The 13,908-nt window shown below is 35.6% G+C and overlaps 1 protein-coding gene across 1 annotated transcript in view; it reads right to left on the reverse strand.

The window, feature by feature from the left end:
- Nucleotides 1–13,908, reverse strand: part of AQR (aquarius intron-binding spliceosomal factor) — a 111,860-nt gene that overhangs the window by 75,463 nt on the left and 22,489 nt on the right. Inside the window, exons 9-13 of the mRNA XM_060096571.1 lie at nucleotides 11,687–11,763; nucleotides 8,210–8,274; nucleotides 6,960–7,076; nucleotides 5,100–5,213; nucleotides 3,286–3,389 (exon numbers count right to left, since the gene is read on the reverse strand). Coding sequence (XP_059952554.1) covers nucleotides 3,286–3,389; nucleotides 5,100–5,213; nucleotides 6,960–7,076; nucleotides 8,210–8,274; nucleotides 11,687–11,763 — 477 coding nt within the window. The remainder of the gene's footprint in view (nucleotides 1–3,285; nucleotides 3,390–5,099; nucleotides 5,214–6,959; nucleotides 7,077–8,209; nucleotides 8,275–11,686; nucleotides 11,764–13,908) is intronic.

Consider the following 13,908-nt stretch of genomic DNA (forward strand, 5'->3'; position numbering starts at 1 on the left):
AAACTTCCCTCTGTGTAAGAGTGGATTTTCTTCATTTACTTCAGGCAAAATAACATCTTAAAACAAACTGAAACCAACAGCAGATCTGCAAATCCAACTGTCTTTCATTAAGCCAGACATTAAAAAAGATTTGCAAAACTGTAAAACAATGCTACCCTTCTCACTATGTATTTTTTTTCATTATGGAGTATATATTTTTCATTAACAATATGTATGAAATATACAATGGATTTTTACTTGATTTTTAAAATAAATTAAATATTTAAAATTCCTCTACTTTTAATTTCTAATGTAGTAAATATAATGGCTATAATCCACATTAAAAAAGTTCTTTGTGATCCTCAATGATTTGTAAGAGTATAAAGGAGCTCTATGGACAAAAATAAATTCCCTGGACAGACTATACAGCTATTAAATGTAAGAAAAAAAAACTACAAAAGTGCTTAAAAAATATAATATTTTTGTAATCTTTTGGTGAAGGAGGCCTTCTAAATAAAACACTTGTGGGCTTCCCTGGTGGCACAGTGGTTGAGAGTCTGCCTGCCGATGCAGGGGACACAGGTTCGTGCCCCGCTTCAGGATGATCCCACATGCCGCGGAGCAGCTAGGCCCGTGAGCCATGGCTGCTGAGCCTGCACGTCCGGAGCCTGTGCTCCGCAACGGGAGAGGCCACAACAGTGAGAGGCCTGCGTACCGCAAAAATAAATAAATAAATAAATAAATAAATAAATAAAATTAAATAAAACATTTGTTATTTTTATTAAAAAGAAGATTGAAAGATGTGTTTAAAAATTTAAAACATCTGTAATAACAAAATATACCATAAACGAAGTTAAAAGGGAGAAACTGAGACAAAATAATTGCAGCAGAACTAGACAAAATAATAATATCCAGAATAAAGGTTCCTTACTTAAAAAAATCAGTAAAATGACAAACAATGGAATACAAAATAGCAAAGGATAACAACCAGAAAGTAACATATAGTCACAGAATGCAAGTAAAACAATGATAATTTTTTTGTCCTTGGATTGGCAAAAATGAAAAACTAATTTACCTAGTGTTGGAAGGAGAGAAATAAATCTTCAAACACTACTGATGTAAGTGTATAATTGGCATTTTTTTGGAAGATAATTTAGCAATATGTAACAAAATTCAAACACATAACCCCTTTGAGTCAGCCATTCTGCTTCTGGGAATCAGTACTAAAATTTTTAAAATAGAAGTAAAAAGAATGTTCATTGCCTAATTGTTTGTTATAGTCAAAAATTTAAAAATTAAAGATCCATCAACAGGTGAATGATTAAAAAATAGTATGGTAGACCTGTTCAACAGAACTCAATGCCATTATTTAAAAGAAGTAGACCTGTGTGTTATTATAAGTTATTACATATCCTCATAAGAAAATGAATGACCAACCCAATCTCAGTTTGTTTCAGTTTAAATAGCCAATTAACTACACATAAATTCTCCCCAGAGTTAAGGAAAATGAGGAGATAACAGAGCACAGTGGTCAAAAGTTAGGGCTCAGAATAAAAAAGAATGAAATCTTGCCATTTGCAACAACATGGATGGACCCTAAGGCCATTATGCTAAGTGAAATAAGTCAGAAAGAGAAAGACAAATACTGTATGGGTCACTTATATGTGGAATTTAATGAGTCACTTATATGTGGAATTTTAAAACAACCCCCCCCCCAAAAAAAAACAGGCTCACAGAAACAGGAAACAGATTGGTGGTTGCCCAAGGCAAAGGTGGGTAAAATGATAAAGGAGATCAAAATGTACAAACTTCCAGTTATAAAATAAATAAGTCATGGGTATGTAATTGTACAGCATGGTGACTATAATTAGTAATAGTGTACTGCATATTTGCAAGTTGCAAAGAAAGTAGATCTTACATGTTCTCACCACAAGACCAAGAAGTTCTATATATATGGAGATAAATGCTACCTAGACTCGTGGTGACCAATTTCACAATAAACACAAATATTAAATCATTGTGTTATACACCTGAAACTAATATAATGTTTTATGTCAATTATACCTCAAAAAAAAATAATTAGGGCTCAGAAGTCAGACTACCTAGGTTCAAGTCCTATCTTTGGGGCTTCCCTGTTGGCGCACTGCTTAAGAACCCGCCTGCCATGGGGCTTCCCTGGTGGCGCAGTGGTTGAGAGTCCACCTGCCGATGCAGGGGACACGGGTTCACGCCCCGGTCCGGGAAGATCCCACATGCCACGGAGTGGCTAGGCCCGTGAGCCATGGCCGCTGAGCCTGCGCATCCGGAGCCTGTGCTCCGCAATGGGAGAGGCCACGACAGTGAGAGGCCCACGTACTGCAAAAAAAAAAAAAAAAAAAAAAAAGAATCTGCCCGCCAATGCAGGGGACACGGGTTCTAGCCCTGGTCCGGGAAGATCCCACATGCCGCGGAGCAACTAAGCCCAGGCACCACAACTACTGAGCCTGCGCTCTAGAGTCCATGAGCCACAACTACTGAGCCCGTGTGGCATAACTACTGAAGCCCGTACGTCTAGAGCCCATGCTCCATGACGAGAAGCAACCGCAATGAGAAGCCTGTGCACTCCAATAAAGAGTAGCCCTCACTCAAAGCAACTAGAGAAAGCCCGCACGCAACAACAAAGACCCAACGAAGCCAAAGATTAAATAAATAAATAAATAAATGTATTAAAAAAAAAATCCTATCTTTGTCACTTACTTGCTGTGTGACTTAGGCAAAGTACTCAACTCTTCTGTGCCTCGACTACCTTATATGTAAAATGGTACCTACTCCTCTCACATGAATATTTTGAGAATTAACTTATTTACATACTAGTAGAGTATCTATCACAAAGTAAATAAATGTATGCTATTACTGCTATTTTCAAAAAAGTATACTCACAGAGATGCCAGAGAACATTATAATTTAATAAATTTTAAACATGCAAAAATTTTCTTATGCCTAACCTCTAATATCACATAGGATGAACATTTACTGGTTTCTGTTGTATGTTGTTTACGACTGATGGGATGCCAGCTTATATTCTACTCTAAAAAAATTTGAGATCTAGGAAAAATATATGTTACGAAAAATAAAAATTTTACCAAAATAAAGAGAAGATGTATAATTATATTTAAGTGACTTGAAGAAAACAAATGCTAGAGAGAAGCACTAGTCCTAGTTGTCAATAAACAGTAGTGCAACAAGTAACATCACCTAAAGTAGTGCAAAAATAACTAAAACCAAAAAAGAAAATTAAAATTCAGTTGTCCTTTCATATTGCCTTACCTAAGAGGTCCAAAAAACTTGATCAAGGATTCCCGAGTATCTACTTCTGCAACATTTGAGAGGGCAAAATCATAGAGTTCAGGGAAATGTGCAAAAGCAGCTCTCTAGAAAAGAACAGAATTAATTAATTAATGCCTACATATTTACATAATTACAACTTATATACTGCATAATGGAAAAAATTATTTTTAATTAATGCAATTCTCTTTCTTATATGCTTCTCATATGTGACCTCTGCCTTATTCAAAAGCATTAGATACAATGGGAAAAAAAAACAGAATTGTTCTAGCCAGAGAGTACAAAGAATCAATGTTCAGTTTTTGATTTCTAAAACTGTATTTTGAATATAAAAGAAAATAGCCAGGAAGGCCAGGTTCACTGACAGGAGAAGAGAAAGAACAAAACAAAACACTTTATGATCAAGAATTGGCCTAACAAAACTATAAGGAAGTCTCAAGGGCAACTCCCAGTGAAGATGTATCTCAAGGGAGAGGCCTACAGCATAGTGTGCTTGTGCCCTGCTTTACTTTGGAACTCTGGAAAGAGAGAACCTCGCAAGGTAACACCTCTAACCAACGTGGGGTAAGCTGCAAGGAAACAGAAAGAGCAGCATTATGCTGATTTGATTAAGTGTGTGTGAAATAGCATTCTTAGTCCTTCATAATGCTCATGTAGCACTGGGAAGATCCACAAGTTTTCATGTGCTCTGTACTGGATGACACAGAAGGTTGCCAAGGTTATCGATGAGCCTGCCATGAAACAACTACAGGCAATGGCAAAATGACCCTGAAACCAAGCCTGAAAGTGAGCTGCCTGAGCTAGGAAATGAAGGCGAGTCAGCTCCCAGGAGGACTCCAGCACCATCAAGAACAAGGGCTGGGGAGCTTCCCTGGTGGCGCAGTGGTTGAGAGTCCACCTGCCGATGCAGGGGACATGGGATCGTGCCCCGGTTCGGGAAGATCCCACATGCCGCAGAGCGGCTGGGCCCGTGAGCCATGGCCGCTGAGCCTGTGCTCTGCAACGGGAGAAGCCACAACGGTGAGAGGCCCGCGTACCGCAAAAAAAAAAAAAAAAAAAAAAAAAAAGAACAATGGCTGGGGCCTTGTCAGTAGGCTGACAACCAAGCTCCAAGGGAGCAGTCATTGTGCCTTGCTGGTGGCCAAGAGAACAGCCACACACCACACCCGCTGTGGTCACTTCAAGGGCAGAAGCAGAAGGACAAAAACACTAATGTTCTGAGAAAAGCAGGAAAACATGTCTGAGCTGATTATGAAAGACAATTTGAACTTAAGTTTGGCTGAGTCTTTACCCAAAAAGAGACTCTTGAAAATGTAAAGAACTGAATTACTTTAAATTGAGAAATAGAAGCTGCCACCAGAAAAAACTGAGTTCAAGAGCAAAATGAGCTCAGTAATAGAAACAAAGGTACTTTGGGGGCATATCTGAGCTGCATTGGTAAATTTCAGTCCCGTTACATGTGTTTATCTTTAAAATGTACAAAGCACTTACACTTTCAACTTTGTCAAGTTGAAATACTCTTTCATAAAATAAAACTGATACTTAAACACACTAAACTGGCCCAGTAACTAATATTTTTTGAGTGTCAAATATCAATATATACTGAGTCTCAAGATTGAGAACTATAAAAGAAAGCATTATTTTTCATGAATCCATCATAATTAGCAATATTTTAAAAATTCAAGATGAACAGACTATCAAATTAGTACCTTTCCTATTTGTACTATATAAAACCTAAATTATTTATGACTCAACTTCATGGAGCAGACGCAAAGGCTATCATGCATTTCAATTACCTGTAGAGAAGTAATTCTATCATAGTGAATCGTAGTCATCTCATTCTCTGTCAGAGCATTTCCAGTCTGATCATTAATCTCAAAACCAGTATAGAACTTAAGCATGTCCAAAAGCTGAAAGGATACATTTAAATTAATAAACTGTGTAAACATGAGAACAAGAAAGCAAAAATAGACAGTATCAAAAATAATAAACAAGTCCACATACCTTCTTAGAGGTACTGAAAAGCTTTGGAATGTAAACATTGCAACAAACATTTCAGCACATACACAAACGTGTTTTATTTATGTGAGCATAAAGTATATGCCTTGTGAACAAACTGTTAAGTCTATCTCATACACATGGTCTACTTCTACAGGAAAGAACTTCAACTGCAATCCCAATACTAAAGAGACATTAAGGAACTAATCAAAGGAAGTCAATCATTTTAATGGAAAAAAAAATCTGTCTACATAGAAGTATACCATTAGAGGGAACTCCTGAGGTCTTATGCCACTTAAAATTTTCTGATGAGGGTTTTGCAATTCACAATTAGAGATACTCTTCTCTATGCTTCTATTAGAAAAAACAGCAAGGTGGGAAAAGCTAAGCTATTCATTCCTCTCTTCGGTCTCCATGGCCATCAAGCTTTCTTTGGCTTAGTTCCTGATGCTTTAAGAAGGCCTGCTTTCCCCCTGTGCTGGCAGTATCAACAGAATCAACAGAATTTGGGGCTCCATTCGCCCCAAATTTTTATTATTCTTAATTCTAATCTATGGCAGATCAGATGTTAGGATTTTTTAAATTAATTTTTATTGGTGTATAGTTGATTTACAATGTTGTGCTAGTTTCTGCTGTACAGCAAAGTGAATCAGTTATACATATACATATATATATTGTTTTTTAGATTCTTTTCCCATACAGACCATTACAGAGTATTGAGTAGAGTTCCCTGTGCTATATAGTAGGTTCTTATTAGTTATCTATTTTATATATAGTAGTGTCTATGTGTCAACCCCAATCTCCCAATTTATCCCTTCCCCCCAGATATTAGGATTTTAATGTACTTTAATATATGCAACAAATCACTGGGTAAAATTTAGTAAGAGAATAGGAAAAAAAGGAATGCTCACAGATACAAGATAAAAGAATTCTTAGGACAGTGTGCAAATACACACACGAAAATTTTATCTCCGGCTGTGATCTGAAAGGCGAGTGTGAGAAGTTTGTTAGAAGACTTTTCTTCTGGATGACATTACAGGAAATGGGAAACCTTAATAGTGTGTCTTCCTACCCAAGGCAGTAAACAAAGTTCACTTGCCTTCCAACTCAAGGCAGCAGTCTAAGTGTATATGTACTTCCACACTATCAACTGCCTCTGTCACCCTCGTCTTATGCAAAGAGAGCCATGATATTAAGGCATATTTCACTTGAAATTAATGCTTATCATCTATTATAGTCCACAGTGGTTTCTGACATAGAATCAAAACATATATGAGTATGTGGGACTACATCACACATAATTTAGTCCAATAATAAAATCACATATGATTAACAAAACGTTTATTTAAATTATCTAATCCCCTCAAATTTAATAATGCTTGTTTTACTGTTTACATTAATAAAATGAATATTCAGAAGAGAAAAAAAGGCTATAATATAAAATTAGTATAGGCCACCTATACAAGAAGGCATCCATTTTGTATATTAAGACTTGGTTTTACTTTAAAATGACTAATTAGGAATTTACATCATTCAATTCAGTATTTAGCAAAATATACATTGTACCATGCCCCAGTACTCCCAGGTGCATGGCAAAGAAAGAAAAGATTGACTTAGAAATGAGAACAATAAATATGTGCAGATCCACCAGTGCTCACCTGGGAAAAAAGATGGCCATCCTCTTCTCTACGAACAAGATTGGAAAGGTAACAGTGAACCAAAAGGTGGGAGTCATCCAGGATGGTATTAAACCAGCGTCTTGTGGGGAGTAGGGCCTAGAGAAAATAATCACCACAGCAATAAGTCTGCATGCTCTCCCAGCTACAGGTGAAGTCTACTGATACATAGTGCAGAAGTATTAATCCCATACAAAGTACCCTCAGCCCCCCAAAAGACACTCTGCACAAAGCAAAGGGTCTGGTCCATGCTGTAAATAAATTCAGTGGTAACGTTTCTAAATAAAATCCAGCACTGGAAGAAATCTCAGATACCCTGGCCACCAGTTTTCAAACAAAATCCTATATGAAATCCCAATATGTATTGTGTGCAGGTTTAAAAATGGGGAAAAGGGAGTGGAAAACCCTAAATGGAGATCCCTTTCTCAGTTTCCTCTTCCCATATCATTCTATGACAGTCAGAAAGACAATACTGAGAAACTATGACAATCACAGTTTGGAAACCACTAATCTAGTCAAATACCCTCATGTTAAAGGGGAGGTTACTGAGATCGTCAGAGATTATAGTTACTGGCAGAGCTGGAATCTCAATGAAGATCTCATGAATGACTGCTAGTCCAATACTCTAATCCTCATGTCTAGAAAACACCCTAGCTCTCCTGATAAGGAACGAACAGAAAGGATTTTCTTTCAATTTCCTGCATTAAAGAGGGAGAGGAAAGGAAAGGAAATGAATTCAATCTGAACTATACCAACTCTGCATCTGAACTTTGTATCAAAATCTTGCACCTAGTAGCATGAAATCTTTTTTAAAAATCTTAATTTTAAAAATTGACTATAGCAAGCAGCTATATCTTTTTTCATCAATAATATTAGGCACATTTAGAAAAGTGAGATTATTAAAGAGATGGCCATAAATCTGTAACTTCAGCCCTTTTTAAAACTCTACGTAGGGGTATTAAATATGACACAAAATAAATTGCCATTGCTGGACTCATGTTTAATAACTATACTAAATAATGTTTTTTATACAAATGCAGCCATTTGACAGTCATCTGAAAACTTCAAGGGTCAATCACTTTTGACTTTCTTCTCTCTGAGACATTTTGAAATAGGTACAAACAAACTAAGGCCAGTTTGAGGTGATAAAGAAATATTTCATATATAGTCATAGGCTTAATCTTAGCCTCCTTAATGATTATGTAACAGAAAAGTCACTGCACACTTCTTACCTCTAGATCAATCATAAGTTCAATAAATCTTTCACAGTAATGAACTTTGTCCATAGTGACAGGTTCTAGACATAACAGAGAAAACATGTTAAAACTTTCTTACTTAGGGCGTTTTATGGTACTATATCTTAAAATTGGCAGTTATTTAGTTATTTAAACAAGGTTATTTGTCTCATTCATCAGGATTGGACTAACTATAGTTCAGAGCACAGACCTCACATATATTTCAAAAAGGGCAGGCCTTACCCTTACAGTAAGCTCTGTAAATATGAGAAAATGAAAAATGTACCTTAGATGAGAGACACATTTTAAAAATCAGACGTGCAAAAATATTTTTAAAGTGTTAATTTTTAAAAATCTGTACCAAGTGATTAGATGTTGAAAAAACTTGAATAGAAAAACTAGAAAGGCAGTTTTATCTCAGTTATTGACCTACTTTCCTTATTTTCTTCACATATTAAACATCTAGAACTTCTTTCATATGCACAAACACATACATGTATGTGTACCTATATACACACAAAGATATATATATATATGTATCTTTAAAATGCACAGAAAATGGGTGGGGAAGATACAAAACAAACTAATTAAAGGGACAATTTTTATGACTTTTCACTGTACATGTATTAACTTTGACATTAAAATGTCAATGACACAGAGCAATAAAATATTTTTTAAATCACTATCTTGTGTTATTCATGAGCATTAATGTACTATTTTTTAAAACATTTTTGTTTTCAAAAGAATTACAACTTTGTGACATGACATGCTTTCAGATTACAAATGTCTTTTTTTTCTAATGTCAGAAAATGTTCTGCTATTTTACCAGCTGAAACCAACCTGACAAGACTGTTTCAATTGAAAAGGAGATAATTTCAGGGTCCCCACGCTAAGGACTCCCAGCAGCAAATAAACCAGTGCTAGACCTGTAGAAGGCATCCTACAAATGCTTAAATAAATCCACTCTTTTACTTGTAGCATACAGGAAAATAGAAGGCTTTATGTGAAGAAAGAAATATGAATACTTTTGTAACTAACACATGCCCATAATCCAAACCCTAAAATAACATAACTATAGAATTTCACAGCTGGAAAAGACCTCAGAGAACATCTGTACTAGCTCTTCATTTTCCAGGTAAGAAACTGAGGACCAGAGGAAAATGACTTGATAAAAGTATAGAACAAAGTAATGGCTGGTTACAACTGGAATCCAGGTTTTCTGAGACATAGTCTAGGTCACACAGCCACTAAAACTAAAGAATTTAAAGGAGCGACTTTTATTTTTTTATTATTATTTTTATTTTTTCTGCTTTATAACAAATTTAATCAGTTATACATATACATATGTTCCCATATCCCCTCCCTTTTGCGTCTCCCTCCCACCCTCCCTATCCCACCCCTCCAGGCGGTCACAAAGCACCGAGCTGATCTCCCTGTGCTATGCAGCTGCTTCCCACTAGCTATCTACCTTACGTTTGGTAGTGTATATATGTCCAAAGGAGCGACTTTTAAATTAAATCCATTCAAATCGGTCCTCTGTTGTATCTTTTGTTCCTTATTACTGTCAAAGGAAAATAATTTTGTCCAAAATTTTAAAAGTGAACAAGAGCTGTATTTGTATTTTTATTTATTGCTTGAGAAAATTACTGGCAATGGCCTATTTAAAATTAGAACGTGATGCCTGGTACTCAATTTCTGAGTTCTGGTGGATAAAACAGCATACTTTAACACTAAGTGGCCCTACTAGGCATAATTCTTCAGAGCTGAAGCCCTGTTATTTCAGTTTCAGACATCAATATATCCTTATTGTTTGCTTTTTATGTGTATTGTGTATTTTTCCTTTCTTCTGATAGCAGTCCTGACATCTCAGACCATCCTACACAGATTTCCTTTATAACAACTGATATGGACAGGTTGTCTGTAATGATCCTGTAAAATGAAACTACACACAATCTATTTTACTCTTTTATAAATTAGTTTTCTGTTTCCTAACTATATATTCTATCTGTTTTTATGCCCTCTCTGAACTGGCACACTATTTTCATCACCTTGTTGGTTCCTTTGCCAGAAAGTTAACAAATTTTGATTAAAGCTCAAGATCAATCTAAGAAATTTTGTCTTCTGACAATATATTATGACAATGGCAACAGTTAGTAGTTTATAGGATGTTAAAATTACTGCAGGTCCTATATTGTTGTATTTACTTGACTTTCAAACCTTTGTATGTGACATCAATTTTTTTTTTTTTGGCCACGCTGCGTGGCTTGTGGGATCTTAGCTCCCCGACCAGGGATCAAACCCAGGCGCACAGCAGTGAAAGCACTGAGTCCTACACACTGGACCATGAAGGAATTCCCAAGATGACATCAATTTTTATGACCCTAATTGTTACAGACATTACTGGTTCTCATTATTACTATTTGTGCCAAGGAAACCAAACCTAAGTCCTCTTTCCAGGTTTAAGGTTCTTAACTGAAATATTTAAATACACAAATATTAAGTGACATAGATTACAAGCATATGACAATTTTTTCTTTATACTGATGCTGGTAGTAATACTGATATTATGCCCCAAATCAGGTACCATAAATTAGCATTTATAGCATTAGTATCTACTCATCACTGAATTACAGGTGTGATTTTCGGTTGTAAACTATTACTGGGGGGGGTGGCAACATTTATAAGTAAATAATTGTTGTATTTCAGTTTAAACAAAGCTACAATCTGATTCATATATATGCTATAATCTCTGGTGCATATAAATATGGTACACCTACAGCATTGTTCTTAGATTATATTCCAGTTAGAAAATAAAATATTAACAACCAATGACATATCACACATAGCATATATAAATGCTTATAAAGATCTTGTGAACCCAGAATAATGTAATTAGCTCTTTCTAGTACATAGGTCTCATACTCACTCACACACACACACACACACATCTATCTATATATAGTATAATTATGATATATTTTGAAATTTATACTCTTCATAGCATATATTTGTATTTGTTTCATCAATAAATGGAGGCCACGATGGAGGAAAATCCTACCCATCTCATCCTGTAGCTCATATCTCAAAATAATTCTCCTCTTCCCCTCCTAACAATATTTGACATTGCTTGAAAGCACTACTCAGCAAACTGTAAATGCCATGTAGATAGGGTCTGTGAGTGTCTTATTCACCATGTCCCAGAACCTTGTTCAGGACCTGTGGCTTATAAGCAAGCTCCAAAAATAAATAAATGAACATTTTTAATAACCATGCTGGTGCCCTTAAATTACATGAATTTCTAAGGCAGCCACGATGCTCAGACCGGTAACTTATTTGAAAAGGGAAGGACGTAACCTCTTGTCAATATAATTTAAAATCACTCTGAGAGCAGTTTTTAGACTAAAGATTAGTAAATACTATACGGGCATCTAAATGGTAACTTCACAAATGAGCTGAGAAGAGGAAGACAGTTACCAGAAAGTGGAACTGATTTCAGCACAGAGATAAACTTCTGGATGAGTTGTGAAAGAAATCTTCTTTCTTGATAGGCTCTAAAATCAGAGAGAAAACAAACAGTGACCAAATTATTTTTGAGAAATAATTATTTCAAAAGTAAAATTTAAATGCTGAACAGCCTTTCTTACACTGTTCAAAATGTTACATTTCTCTCTGAAATCAGGACCATAATTTAAACACATAGCTTCTTCTTTGAATGTAAATACAGCAGTATATGAAGAAAAGAAGAGCCTCATTACTGGCCTAATAAACCAGCCAAGAAACCATCTCTATCTTCTTACTGTAAAAGTTTTCACTTGTGATTTAAAGGTCAGGACTAGAAGTTTTCAAAATTTCATTTACAGTCTGCTCTTGAAACATAAAAAATCTAACATTTAAGTATGTAGTTAAAATGAGATAAGCAATTACATACTTTACTATGTTTAAACTATTAAACATAATAGAGTATTATGATGTATAAAAATTAAATGTTAATTTAAAAAACAACTTTTTACTCATTACTAATTTAAGATGCACTATGTACCAACTAATCAAAAAACAATCATAAGGTACTGGATGGCTACAACTGATTATGCCAGTCCTGGTGGAAATAAAAAGGAGGAGAATGACTAAAATATACTTGAAATGACAAGTCATAAAATATAATTAATAGCACAAGCCACCAATTAATAAAACTGGCTGACATTAACTGAGCACTTACTGTGCCAGGATGTGAGCTGTGTTAAGTACATCATACAAAATAGTCTCATACTGACGACAGTCCTGTGAAACAGGTACTATTGTCTTGATTTCACACTGAGGCTCAAGGAGGTGCCGTAACTTGCCCAAAGTTACATGGCAGGTGAGTGTGAAACCTAGTTAAGTCTGATTGTAGAACCTATATTCTAAACAACTATACATAGTCTAATCATTATGAAAAGACCTGATGTTTCAATAAGACACACAGTCTGTTTTAGGAGTTCAGAAGAAGAAAGCACTGTGGCCTAAAGTAGTTGGTGTGGAAGAGCATTTAGAAGGTTACCCTTCAATTAAGTGGAGTACAGTGGAAAGGGTAGTTAGGGAAGGAATGTTTACAAAACAATGAATAGTCTATTGATTTGGAATTAAATCATATTGAGGTAGCGGGAAGAGAGAGTTTAAATTTTTAAGAAGTAGTCAAATAATGCAAAGATATCATGTAATTAGCCCAATCAAGAGGCTATTGGTTAGAAAGATACCATGGAAGAGATGAGACTGGAGTTCGAAGTTAATGAAAGGATATTCCTATTCTGACCCTAATATCCTGTCCTTATAGCTCTCACTTCCTTACTCCCAAACTTGTTTCTCTGATATCCAGCTTTTTTCAGTTCTTCTCATTTTCAGTAATCACCAGCATAACTCCAAGCTTCACTTCTTTGTGTCCTCAACCCTCTTTTCATAGTTTACATACTCACTACATAATCTCACTCATACTCATGACTCAATTACTATCTACAGGTGTATACAGACTACTCTCCTAAGTGGAGGAAAAAATAGAGTCAGAAGAAGTTATCATAGGCCCAAGGGAAGCGAGTCCCAAGCATATAAGCAGAGGGAAAAAACAGTGAGTGGAAAAGAGCACTTAAAGATGAAGAAAGAAAAAGGATCACTGCTGGAAGAGTCAGAGAGTAAATAAGGCAAGAGCACATTTGGCCAGCAAGCCTCAAAGAGAGAGGAATAAATCTCTTAGAGTATACATATTCTTCCCGTGTCCTACTAACAGCACTTTGTTTGATGAAATAAATGCTTGCTACTAGACTTTTATCCAATTGGTAATAATTACTATTAAAATACCCTGCAACCCTCATCTGCTTCCTTAATCGTTATACTTATTTTTCTCCTTAGCGTGGACCACCATATAATATACCATATAATTCATCTGTTATTTGCTGCCTTCCCCAACTAGAATGTAAGCTCCCCAAGAGCAGGAATTACTTTCCATTTTCTTCTCTGCCACAACCCCTATACCTATAATAGTACTCAGCAAAATAATAAACACTCAATATTTATGGAATGAATGAACTGTATAAAATGGAGTGTATTAGTCATTGTTAAGAGTGCAGGAGTAAGAAAAAGAAAGATAAGTTGGAATGATAGCCTGCAGATTGTGGAGAAAATTGAGAACCATCCACGACAGAGACTATGATGGACAACAAGCAAGG

Source organism: Mesoplodon densirostris, chromosome 4 (assembly GCF_025265405.1).
Source record: "Mesoplodon densirostris isolate mMesDen1 chromosome 4, mMesDen1 primary haplotype, whole genome shotgun sequence".
Taxonomy (NCBI): Eukaryota; Metazoa; Chordata; class Mammalia; order Artiodactyla; family Ziphiidae; genus Mesoplodon; species Mesoplodon densirostris.